This window comes from Salminus brasiliensis, chromosome 4, assembly GCF_030463535.1.
Source record: "Salminus brasiliensis chromosome 4, fSalBra1.hap2, whole genome shotgun sequence".
Lineage (NCBI taxonomy): Eukaryota > Metazoa > Chordata > Actinopteri > Characiformes > Bryconidae > Salminus > Salminus brasiliensis.
In genome coordinates this window covers 510514-523632 of record NC_132881.1, presented here as the reverse complement: position 1 = coordinate 523632, position 13119 = coordinate 510514, and the positions used below count along the sequence as shown (strand labels likewise).

Genomic DNA, 13119 nt, shown 5'->3' with positions numbered 1-13119 from the left:
ACAATGGGTAATCGCCCACTGCCCACTGACCTCTATTACGAGTGAGTTTAGAATTGGTGGCTGAAGTTACAGTCCATGGTAACTGACCGTAGTCTACAGATACAGCAGACAGAGATCACTGTAATATTCCTGGACCCATCGCAGAAGCCAGGAGTACCAGACGTTCCGTCCTAGAACAAACTGTACCCGTCTGCAGATTCATGACTGGATGGTGTGTCTCTTAGCAACAGCAATGAAAAGAAATGAACCCTGCCTTCCACTGGCCATGTGACCGTAGGCAGTCTGCAGAAGCACATTGTTTGTTAGCGTCCTCTAGACCTTCATTAGTGGTCAGTTTCTGACCACAGAGCTGATCTGGTACAGGTCTTTTGATATTTCTGGGTGTCTGGTGTGTAGAAAACCCAGAAACACCACTGAGTCTGATACACTTGTGCCAGGCTGGGAACAGTGTAGTGGCAGTCTCATACCAGTCTCGGGCAGGCTGGGCACGCCGGGCACAGCTGGACTGTGTCTGGGTGAGCGGCGCAGGTTCGGAGCGCTGCAGGACCGCTGTCTACTGCCCTGCTTAGGACTCGTCAAACTGGAGAAGGACAGACAGACACATAATAATAATAATCATAATGATGAAGGGTGCATCATGTATCTGCGGGCAATGTTAACATATAGAAGCATATTATATGCCCTATATATCAGTATTATATATACAGTTATATATACATTTTCATCACATACACACACCTCTCGTCAGCACTGTGTTCTCTTTGTGTTCCTGAGCTACGAGTTCTGCCTTTTTTGCGAGAACTCTTCCTCTCCTCGTCTTCATCAAGCTGAAACGCAGCGTTCCGGCTCCAGGCCTGACCGTCCGCAGGGGTCACTGAGGAGAGTAAAACAAACGGTCCAAAATGACTCATTACATTAAAGCACAGTAATAGTAAAGAGAACGCTGACTGTTCAGGGGACTGATCAGATTTGAGGTTCTGCTTTAAAGCTAATGAAACCTTACACTGTATCGCTCGGAGGCGGGGCAGCACCGGGGGGCTGGCTGGGGGACTGGAGCTGCCCAAAACACTCCGCCTTCGGTCGAGAGACGGAGAGGCCTGCACTGTGATCTTATGCTGAAAATCTGAAGGTAATGCCACATTAAAATGTTGTGCTTTATTGTTTTCACACTCAGAACATCAGGATCACACAGCATGCTATTAGAACAGGGGAGGCCAAATACTATAGATCTCGTACCGGAGGGCAGGCTGATGCGGTCTCCAGGCCGTAGTTTGATGCGGCTGCGGCGGAACATGCCGTGGCGCTGCTCTGCACGGGGTTTTTCCTGGTAAAGCTGCTGGATGATGACATTGAGCTCCCGCTCCAGAATGTGGATCTCTCGCTCAGCCAGCTCCTGCTCGCGGCGCCGTAGCGCCTCTTGTTGGTACTTCTGCTGCAGCGCAGCCCGTGTTAACTCCTCCTCCCATGACCTCAACTCCTGCAGAAAGAGAGAGAGGCAGTTATATGCATGGCTACTTCATAAAAACTCTCTCGTGTGCAGGATGTTTGGTGACTGCTGACCTTTTCTTTGGCCCTCAGCTGGTCGAACATCTCCTGTATCTCCAGCTTCCAGTCGTCCTGCAGCGAGTGGAAGGACTCAGCAGGCATCTCGAAAAATCCTGACTCCTCGATGGAGGTGAGCAGGTCCAGGATGGTGGAGAAGGGGGGCCGTGCATGTGGGTCAGCGCTCCAGCAGTCTGCACAACAAAGCGGTACACGGCGGACAGAGCGAGTTTGGTGTGGAACGCTCAGTTCTAGATAACCTCCCCCAGTCAGAGCTGGAGTTCTACAGTGGAGGTTCTAGATAAGCTCCCCCAGTCAGAGCTGTGGTTCTACAGTGAAGGTGAAGGGAAGCAGACGTCTGAAGCTCTAATAAAAGCTCCTCACAGAAAGTTCTTCACCTAATGGTGATGAAGACGCTGCCTGATGCCTGAGACACTGTTCTACCAGAGTTCTAAGAAGAGTTTGGCTCTAGAACCTGCTTTTAGAACCAGATCATTAAAATGGTGGAGGGATACATGCTGCAGGGTGTAGTGCGGCTACAGAAAGTAGTCCCTAAAGAAAACTGGATTAGCTGAGATTCTCTATTCACTATTTTACCATCATCATCATCATCATCATCATCATTCCATATAAAACTCAGAAGATTCGTGTAGCTGCACTGGTGGGTTTAGATAGGAAACAAATTATGGGCTATATGTCGTAGTCATGGCGACCGACGTCTGCTTCCATTCACCTCCACTGTAAAGAAATCAGATGATCTTTTCCAAAGAGACTAAATACACACACAGTGATTATTATTATTATAATAGAGAAGAGTGATGCTGTCTTGCTGGTATATCGTCCTGACTGAGGCTGCCTCACCTTCCATGAGGCGTGTGAAGGGCTCAGGGCAGGTGGAGGGGATGGGCAGAGCCAGTTTATTCATGGCAACTCCATATGCAACAGCGAGTCCATCAATACCCCGAAACGGCACCTCGCCCGTCAACAGCTCCCACAGCAACACACCGTAACTGAAAGAGAGAGAGACACAGAGAGAAAGAGAGACACAGAGAGAGAGATTTTGACAACGATTTTGCCAGAACGATTGCCAACGTCTCTCTAACGTCAAACTGATGCCCAGTCCCCCAAGCCTTCTAACAAACCCAGCTCGGGTTATTACTGCTATAACCACTTTGGATTCCTTCCAACTATGGTTCTTTAGTTTGTGCTGATGAACAAAAGTATTGGGACACCTGCTCATTCACTGTTTCTTCTGAAATCAAGGGTATTAAATAGTTAGTCCTGCTTCTGTTGGAGTAACTGTCTCTACTGTCCAGAGAAAAAGACTTTCTACTACATTTTAGAGGAACATTGCTGTGAGGATTTGATTGCATTTAGCAACAAGATTGTCCAGAGAAGAAGACTTCCTACTAGTATTTGGAGGATTGTGAGTCGTTGAGTCGTTTCCCAGATGTATAGAGGATGATTTCTTATGGTTTATTTCACCATTTGGGCAGAAAATACTACAGCTTTTATCTTAAATAAAATCTCACACACACACACACACACACACACACACACACACAGTGAAGCATGACTTCTGAAGGACAGCCCATATCTCTCCTAAGACAGCTCCCTGTAATCCCTGTGTGGGAAAACCCTGAGCTCAGACAGAAATAGCCGAGCACCGCTTCAGAGAGCAGAGCTGGACCTCAGGCTGGACACCGGTCGACGCACATCGAGGCCTGAGCTGGGGTCAAGATGGAGCTAGTGGAAAATACACACTGGAAAACGTTTTAGTTCCTAAATGACCCAGAATCTCACCCCAGCACTCGTACTGGTGTAGCAGTGTGTATCAGTGCATGTGTGTGTGTGGGGGCTGGTGGTGTTGTAATAATAATAAAAATTATGAAGATGATTTTCCATTGAATGATCTCCCAGATGATTCGTCGAGCCCACCTCCAGACATCGCTGCCCTTGGAGAAAGTAGAGGAGCGGATGACCTCAGGCGCCATCCAGGCGTACGTTCCCGCCGCGCTCATCTTAGTGGTGCGGTGCCACTCTCGCGCCAACCCAAAATCTGTGATCTTCAGGGTTTTATTGCTCAGATCCTCGTTCTCTACACGCTCCAGGATCAGGACTGAGCCGTGAGGAGGAGGAGGAGGAGGAGGATGAGAGTGGGGGTGGAGGGTATGGGAGGATGCAGTGTGGGTTCATTTGGAATTGGGGTCGTGGAAAGAGCACGGTCGGATCAAATGATATTAAAATGGTCAGATTAAAAATAAAATTTACAAAATATAATAAAACATAACAAAACAACAGGAAAGAATTAATTACAAACATATAAAATATAACAATAGAATAGGTAAAGATAAAATGAGACATAATTGAACAAAATACAATAGAAGAGAACAGGGCAGTACATAACAGAATAAGATTTAATATGATAGAATAGAAATAAATATAACAGAACAGAACAAAAGGTATAATAGAATGAAACATAATGGATAGAATAAGTGTAATGAAACAGAACAGGACAGAATAAGACAATAAGAATAGAACAGAACAGAAAATAGAAGAATAGAGTGTAATAGAAGGACAAGGCCACAGGCGGTGAAGCACATTAACCAGTAGGAGAGGAACAGAGGATACAGGACAAGGGTGGAGGGAGAAATGAAATCAGGGGGAGAGAGAGAGAGAGAGAGAGAGAGAGAGAGAGACAGAGAGAAAAAGGCTGTTAGTTAGATTAGAAGCAGATCAGAAACATTTCCTAACTGTTACACTTTGTTATAAATGAATAACAAACTCTATAAACATCTACAGGTTATAAATCTACAGGTCACAGTGAGGGTGACCTGATGAACACACCCTGGCCCTCTAGCACCGAGGTCACTGTAGCTAATAGTATAGTATGAAGCCCCCAGCACAGAGTTGTGGGGCAGTGTAACTGGGTTCTCTGGAGTGATGGGGCTTAGAAGAAATTTCAGAAGGAATGCTTGAGGAGCAAGTGTCCATATACTTTTTTTTAACCTAAATTCAATCTATGGACCAATAAACCTTATTAAACAACAACAAGCTCCTTTGGTACACAAATAATAATAATAATAATAATAATAACAATACAAGTTTTATTATTTCTAATTACACTATGCTAAATGGACCAATGTATTGGGACACCTGTTCATTCACCGTTTCTTCTGAAATCAAGGGTTTGGTGGGAGTAACTGTCTCTACTGTCCAGGGCAGAAGGCTTTCTACTAGATTTTGGAGGAGCATTGCTGTGAGGATTTGATTGCATTCATAACAAGAGCATTAGTGGGGTCAGGATGTTGGATGATCACCACCGCACCTCATCATCCCCAACTCCCCAACAAAAGTACTGGATGGAGCTCCACCACCATCATTCCAGAGAACACAGCTCCTCCACTGCTCCACAGCTCCTCAATGCTGGGGGGCTTTATACCCCTCTAGCCCACGCCTGGCATTAGGCAGCATGGAGCCAATAGGGTCATGATGTTGATCTGCTCCAGAGAGTCCTATTCTATTGGCAGTACTTCTTCTCTACAGGGACTAGACAAGCTGTGTGCATTTGCACATCTGTGTCAGCAATAGGTGCAGCTTAAATAGCTGAATGCATTCATTAGAAAGAGTGTCCACAAACATTTGGACATATAGTGTAGATCATTATTATTGTAGTGTGTGTATAACTGTATTTGGCCGTGTGTTCTGAGGCTGAAAGGTGTTACGCAGTAAACTGCCACGCTGAGGGACGCTGCACCCCTCCTGTGCGTGCGTTATCCTGGCCACGGTAGGACAAAACGGAAAATTAGAGAGACTCAGCCCATCACCACACCGGCCAATAGCGCACAAGGTCCTGTACTAATCAACTCTGATCTGACCAATGAGACGCGAGGCATCATTCTCATCAGCCAATAGAAACCCAGGAAGTGAAGGTAGGACTAAATCCATGGTAATGAGCTTGGGGCTTAAAGGATCTGACAGGGCAAACGAACTGCAGAGCACAGGATTACAACCTTCACACACACTCTCTCTCGCTCGCTCTCTCTCTCAAAACACACACACACACACACACACACACACACACACACACACACACACACACACACACGCACGCACACAAAATCTCAAATAGTTATTTATGGAGAAAAATGGACAAACGTGAGAAGAATGTGAAACTTCTTTAAGCTCAGACCCTCCGGCCACTTTATCAGAAACCCCTCCCTGTTGTACAGCTCAGTTTCTGGAAGCACAAGGTAGGTGTTTCTAATAAAGTGGCCAGTGAGTGGAAGCACAGGGTAGATGTTTCTAATAAAGTGGCCAGTGAGTGGAAGCACAGGGTAGGTGTTTCTAATAAAGTGGCCAGTGAGTGGAAGCACAGGGTAGGTGTTTCTAATAAACTGGCCAGTGAGTGGAAGCACAGGGTAGGTGTTTCTAATAAACTGGCCAGTGAGTGGAGGCAAAGGGTAGGTGTTTCTAATAAAGTGGCCAGTGAGTGGAGGCAAAGGGTAGGTGTTTCTAAGAAAGTGGCCAGTGAGTGGAAGCACAAGGTAGGGTGCATCTGCATTAGTGTGGACAAAGTGTCATCCATTATGTGTGTGTGTGTGTGTGTGTGTGTGTGTGTGTGTGTGTACTCACTGTTGCTGGACTTCAGGTCTCGGTGTATGATGGGAACAATGGCCTGGCAGTGCAGGTACTGCATGGCTCTGGCGATCTGCACGGCCCAGTCCACCAGTGTGTGCGGGGGGATGCGTTTTCCAGCGAGCGCACGATTCAGCGCTCCTCCACGGGCGTACTCCATCACCAGGCACAGGTTGGGCTCCTGCACGCACACCCCCAGCAGGGCCATGATGTTGGGGTGTCTCAGCATGGAGAAGAGCCTGGCCTCCTGCCGCACATTTTGCAGTGTCTCCGATGCGTCCTCGTCCAGGTCGCGCCGCGCCGCCTTCACCGCCACCTCCACTCCTCTCCACATCGCCCGGTACACCTTACCGAACCCGCCCACTCCTATCAGCTCCTCCAGCAGCAGCTCGCTGAAGTCTATCTCCAACACTGCAGAGGGAAACAACAACAACAACAACAACAACAACGCTACACGATAATGTAATAGAACAACACACTAACATAATAATAATAATAAAAAACATTACAGAAATGTGGCGATTTTAAGTGGTTGCTAAGACCTGTAATACTGTATGAACGCTACATGGACAAAAGTATTGGGACACCTGCTCATTTACTCTTTCTTCTGAAATCAAGGTTATTAAAAGAGCTGATCCTGCTTTAGTTAGTCCAGAGAAGAAGACTTTCTACTACATTTTGGAGGAGCATTGCTGTGAGGATTTGATTGCATTCATAACAAGACCATTAGTGAGGTCAGAATGTTGGATGATCACCACCGCACCTCATCCTCATCATCCCCAGCTCCCCAACTCATTCCATCTCAAAAGTACTGGATGGAGCTCCTCCTCCATCATTCCAGAGAACACAGTTCCTCCACTGCTCCACAGCTCCTCAATGCTGGGGGGCTTTATACCCCTCTAGCCCACTCCTGGCATTATTAGGCAGCATGGAGCCAATAGGGTCATGATGTTGATCTGCTAGAGAGAGTCCTATTCTATTGGCAGTACTTCTTCTCTACAGGGACTAGACAAGCTGTGTGTGTATTTGCACAGCTTAAAGTAACTGAATGCATTCATAAGAAGGGGTGTCCACAAACATTTGGACATTGTAATGTAACTCGAGTGTGTAATTAACCTAATCGTTTTCGTGTTTTACTGTTTGTTGGTAACTGAGTTAGCCAACATGCTAAGTTAGGTCCTCTAGTATATTACTATAAAATCTCCACAGTAGAGTCCAGCTCACCGGACTTTGGTATAAAACTAGGTCTAACAGCTGTGCTTTGATTTAATGTGTTTACAATTAGCGTTCCGCTCCACTTAGCATGCTAGCTAACTCAGTCGCCACTACTAAAACACTAAAATAGAAAAATGGTCAGATAATGGTAATCTGGCTACAGCACACTGAGGCACGCTGAGCTTCAGTATGAACCGTGTAACACCGCGGTGGTCACCAGCGGAGGCGCTAGCTTAGAGATTAGCATGCTGGCTAACTCTGCTACTGTAAACAGTAAGCAGGCAGAAAGATGGTGGTACAGACTCCTGACTGACTGAGGCTCCTGAGGAGGAAGAGACCTCCAACAGATACTGCCCTCACAACTGAGAGAGAGAGAGAGAGAATGGGAGAGAGACAGTGCAGGAATAAAAGCGCTGAATAATACATATGCGCACACACACACACACACACACACACACTCACACACACACTCACACACACACTCACACACACACTCACACACACACAGGGGGGAGTGTATGGAGTGTGTCTGCTGCTGGCTGATAAGCAGCTTCAGCCTCAGTGCAGGGAAGGAAGACGGGACCCTTTCTGAGATTCCTCTGAAGTAACATCCTACACCTTCTTACAGCGAGGGGAACTCCACCCAATTCACAAAATTCCTGCTTAACGTTTGGGGTGTAAAAGGTGCAAAAGGTGCACGTATTTGTCACTGTGCAGCGAAATGTGTCCTCCGCATTTAACCCATCTGGTAGTGAACACACACTCACACTCACACGTGTTAGGGGCAGTGAGTACACACACACACCCAGAGCGGTGGGCAGCCAACTCCAGCGCCCGGGGAGCAGAGAGGGTAAAGGGCCTTGCTCAAGGGCCCAACAGTGGCAGTTTGCCGAGCCCGGGAATCGAACCCACAACCCTGTTATCAATATCCTGGCGCTCTAACCGCTGAGCCACCACTGCCCCTAATTCACATACACTATATGTCCTAATGTTTGTGGACCCCTTCTAAGCCCTTCTAATAAATGCATTTAGCTACTTCTTAGCTACAGCACCCATTGCTGACACAGATGTGCAAATGCACACACAGCTTGCCTAGTCCCTGTAGAGAAGAAGAACTGCCAATAGGAGTTTTGTTGAGAACTCTCTTGAGGGTGGAGGTTTTTGAGAACACTATCCAGGGTGAGGGTTTTTGAGAATGCTCTCCAGAGTGGAGGTTTGGGACTCTCTCCAAAGTGGAGATTTTTGAGAATGCTCTCTAGGGTGTAGGTTTTTGAAAACAGTCTCCAGGGTGGAGGTTAGTTGAGAAGGCTCTCCAAAGTGGAGATTTGTGAGATCACTCTGCAGGGTGGAGGTGTTTGAGGGACACTCCCCAGAGTGGAAGTTTTTGAGAACACTGTTCACAATGTTAGCGCGTGGACGGGCGTAACACAGCTTTTTAAAAGCGCTGATGTCACTCAGTTAAATTGTGTATGGTTGGCGGACTGATGCCCGTGTCCCCCGTTTCCTTACACTGAGAGAACGTGCTGTTTCACATTTCGATAAAACTCTACAGAAACTCCACTCCTCTGTCCGAGCAGGAGTGTGTAGGTGATTCAGAGACGGCGGTGTTCCCACGAAAATGTGCTTCAGCTTAACGCTGCTGTATTTAGGTCTGCTTTAGCCGTTATGCTGCTCTTCAGGAATGTGACATCAAACTTTGTGAGGTGTTAGCGCCCCCTGCTGGGCTGGCATGTTCATTTTTGTGTACTTGTGTGGTGCGTTTTCAAAAATATCCAGACAGGTGTACACAAGGCCTTTTTTAGGAAAGCTTTTGTGAAGTAAACACATTCATATTTTCTGTAACTGATTTTGGCGACTAATCACAGCCCTGCATAGCGGGAACAGCCGCTGCGTGACAGAGCGTCCGGGCCCGTCTGCCACTCTGATTAATATTTCAGCTGGGAGGAACCTCTGGATTCAAAACTAGGCCAACAGCCGCCAAGATCACAGACAGACACACTGAGGACCAGCACACACACACACAGCACCAGACCACACACACACACACACACACACACACACACACAGCACCAGACCACACACACACACAGGTTAAACAGAAGTGCTACAAATACAGTGTACTTTACACACCTCAACTTTACACACCGACACACAGCGCTAACAAAACATCTCCAACGGCTCGGCTCGGCTCGGCTCGGCTCAGCTCAGCTCGGCTCAGGGGGCCATTGATGAGTCTCAAATTCGGCTAACAAGCTAACGAGTTATGAGTTATGGAAGCTTATACCCAACAATTAGCACTATTAGCAACTGTAGCTATAATGTAGCTAACAAGCAACACAAGGTTATACCTACCAGTTAGCACTACAGCTATGAGGCTAATGTAGTTAACAAGCAATGGAAGCCTTTACCCCTCAGGTTAGCGCTGGAGCTACGGGGCAGACCCTCCATAATTAACAAGTCCTGAAAACCTATACATCAACAATTAGCAGGTGCTAACTTCAACTGCTGCATTTCAGCTGTCTGTGGTTCTTTACGAGGTTACAGAGCACCAGAAAAGGTTCCACTGTAATTACAAGTGAAATAACCTTCTTAGAACCTTTTTTTGTGTGGAGTGTAGATATCTGAGTGAGTCTGAGGGGAGATCTGCTGATGTTCTACTCCACAGCTACTGCTCCATCCTTAAAGAGCAGTTTCCCAGAATATCAAATTTTCCCTATTTCTATTTCCACATTGCCTAAAGGCAGTGAATCAGCTGGAGGTCATCTGAACATTCCCATGAACTCCTGGCTGTATCTAGGCTGAGATCACTGCTGTAGAACAGAAGGGGAACTTCACCAAGTTTCCAAAATTCTCCTCATAACTCAGAGGGGGGTTGGAGGTTTGGTGTGAAACTGAGCTTCGCTGTAGAGAACTGAACCCATTCTGATCTCTCTACAGAGGAGGTGAATGAAACAAGGTATCTGTTGCCATGACTACAGCACCCAAACTTCCAAACCCACCAGTGCAGCTACACGAGTCTTCTGAGTTTTATATGGAATGATGATGATGATGATGATGAGGGTAAAATAGTGAATAGAGAATCTGAACTAATGCAGTTCTCTTTAGGGACTACTTTCTGTAGCCGCACTACACCCTGCAGCATGTATCCCTCCACCATTTTAATGATCTGATTTTAAAAGCAGGTTCTAGAGCCGAGCTCTTCTCAGAACTCTGGTAGAACCGTGTCTCAGGCATCAGGCAGCGTCTTCATCACCATTAGGTGAAGAACTTTCTGTGAGGAGCTTTTATTAGAGCTTCAGACGTCTGCTTCCCTTCACCTCCACTGTAGAACCACAGCTCTGACTGGGGGAGCTTATCTAGAACCGAGCGCTTCACACTAAACCCACCAAGTCTTCACTGTTTAATTGTGGAGAGAAAGTGTTCTGTGCTTATTATTCCCATTTTACTGAAGGTTTTTTTGGTGCTGTATATAGAACCCTTCCACATTGAATATACCGTCATCTTTCTGATCTACACTTTACACACTCAGCGTCTCGACCAACCTACTCTCAGACCCGTTTTCAATACACTGAGGAATTATGACCAAACAATAAAGATGCTCTTTACTACTTTATTGATCCCTGTGCATGTTGCAGAGTATGTGAGCTATGAGTATGCATGTAATTAAATATGCATGTGGGTGCATGTACACATATATGTGTATTTATATACATGTATGTGAATGTGTGTAACTGTACATGTGCAGGCGTGTAAATGAATGTGGGTATGTGTATGTATGTGTCTACATATGCGCATGCATGTGTGTTTGTGTATGCATGCACATACCTACATACCTACACACACAAACCCATGTGCATTAATGCATATGTGCATGCTTATAGGTGTGTGTATATGTATGTATGTACATGCATGCATAAGCGTGTGTGTGTGTGTGTGAGCGCGCGCGCGCGTCCGCCAGCCCAGGCGCAGGAACAACAAACCCGCCCTCCTCGAGCCCGGCACTGAGTGCTGAAGGACAGTGCTGTGTGTGGATGTGCTGCATCTACTCACCGTGCAGCTGCGCCCCGTGTCCGCGCGCCTCGTCCTCTTCTTCCTCCCCTTCATCTTCTTCCTCCTCGTGCTCCGTGCTCGGCTCTGCGATGACGTACCTGGCGGGGAACTCCCCCCCGGTTCCTTCCGTCCACCAGCCGCCGGCCCCGGTCGCCACCGGCACGCGCGGGCGCGCGCGCTCGGCCTCCGCGCCGTCAGAGGCATCCATGGGGTAGATCCATTCGGGTCGGAGGGGGGGTTTGAGGGGTGAGGGAGGGGGGCAAAACGTCTCTAACTTCAACCCCTCCCGGGCGCGCGCGGCCCCGTGCCGCAGAGGCCGCAGAGGCTCGCGCTCTGTGCTGGACGTGCAGCACCTTCGGCGTCGACCTGCATGCGCACGCGCACTGTAAAGCGATTCAGCTGCGTGTGTATTGGGCTTGAAAGGCGGGGCTCGAGCAGCGATCTGCAGTCTGATAGGTGAAGCTAAACGTCAATCAAACTCACCTCCGTGGTACAAATATACAGTTCCCCGCCCCCAGTAAATAAGCCACATATTTAAATGACAAAAAAACTAAATATTTAAATAATAATACAAAACTAAGACGAGACATGAAAGAGTATAAAAGAGAAGTTGGTTAATATATTCTATTAAACATTAAATAAGGTCATGTATCCCTGTAGGGGGACACCTGGGATTTAGGCTAGCACATGTTTTCAACCAATCATCTTCCTCCATTGTAAAACCCAGATCCTTCTTCCAGGTACTTTTTAGAGTAAAAAAAATACATTTACAATTTATAAGACATTTATTATAAATCCTTCACATTAAAATCTGAATCTGGTGGCGTGGTGTGTGTTCTGCTGGTTTTCTGAAGCAGCTAACGCTAACATTATCCCCTGTCAGGACAACGACAACAACAACAACAACAACAACAACAACAACAACAACAGCAGCAGGAGGAGGAGGAGGAGGAGGAGGAGGAGGAGGAGGTCACTCTGGTCCTGTTCAGACTGTACACTGTCCTGCAGGCCTCTCTGCTGCACGGCAGGACTGGATCAGGCGCTGGTTTGATTAGAACAGATCTACTGCTTCACTACAGGACTACATCACCACTGCCTACCTGAACTGGGTACTACATTTACTACATTTACTATATTTACTATATTTACTATATTTGAAGGTATTACTTTAAGGGGAGAATAGGAAGGTGACTGTAAGTAAAGCTGCAGTGATGAACACATATTTCCTTCCTTACACCCAGTTCACCCTGGCTGTTAGGACACCATCTTTAAGCACAAAGACAAACTCCCTCTCTGACCACTAGATGGCAGCACTCCAACTCCAGCACAGAGAATCAGGTGAGTTTCTCCCAAACTCTGCTCTTCTGAAGAGCTTCTAGCTTAGCTCAGTAAAAATGGCTCTACTTGGAGAAAACTAGTAAAGGCTGGAGTTAAAGAGCCTTACTGACCTGTTTTAGCTGGACCTGTGGGTGTGCTGATCCTCCTGCTGAAGAGTCTTTCACACACTGCTTTCACTCATTTAGAGAGGATCAGCTTCAGCTGGGAGACTGGAGCTCCACACTGAACTGAGAGCTGGTGTTTAAAGCTCAGGGTGGAGCTGCTGGGTTGGGTTCTTCATTAATAAACTGCTGAATTTAAACTACAGTAACGATACAGCCCCCCTCACCTCCTCCT

General features: G+C 47.0%; 1 protein-coding gene across 1 annotated transcript in view; it reads right to left on the bottom strand.

Moving 5' to 3' along the window:
* The window catches only part of LOC140553926 (mitogen-activated protein kinase kinase kinase 9-like), a 40329-nt gene extending 28543 nt beyond the window's left edge, over nucleotides 1-11786 (bottom strand). The window contains 9 exon segments of the mRNA XM_072676715.1: nucleotides 468-580; nucleotides 739-874; nucleotides 1004-1123; nucleotides 1237-1477; nucleotides 1561-1736; nucleotides 2404-2552; nucleotides 3481-3661; nucleotides 6178-6591; nucleotides 11446-11786. Coding sequence (XP_072532816.1) covers nucleotides 468-580; nucleotides 739-874; nucleotides 1004-1123; nucleotides 1237-1477; nucleotides 1561-1736; nucleotides 2404-2552; nucleotides 3481-3661; nucleotides 6178-6591; nucleotides 11446-11653 — 1738 coding nt within the window. The 5' untranslated portion in view covers nucleotides 11654-11786.
* Nucleotides 11787-13119: the final 1333 nt, after the last annotated feature.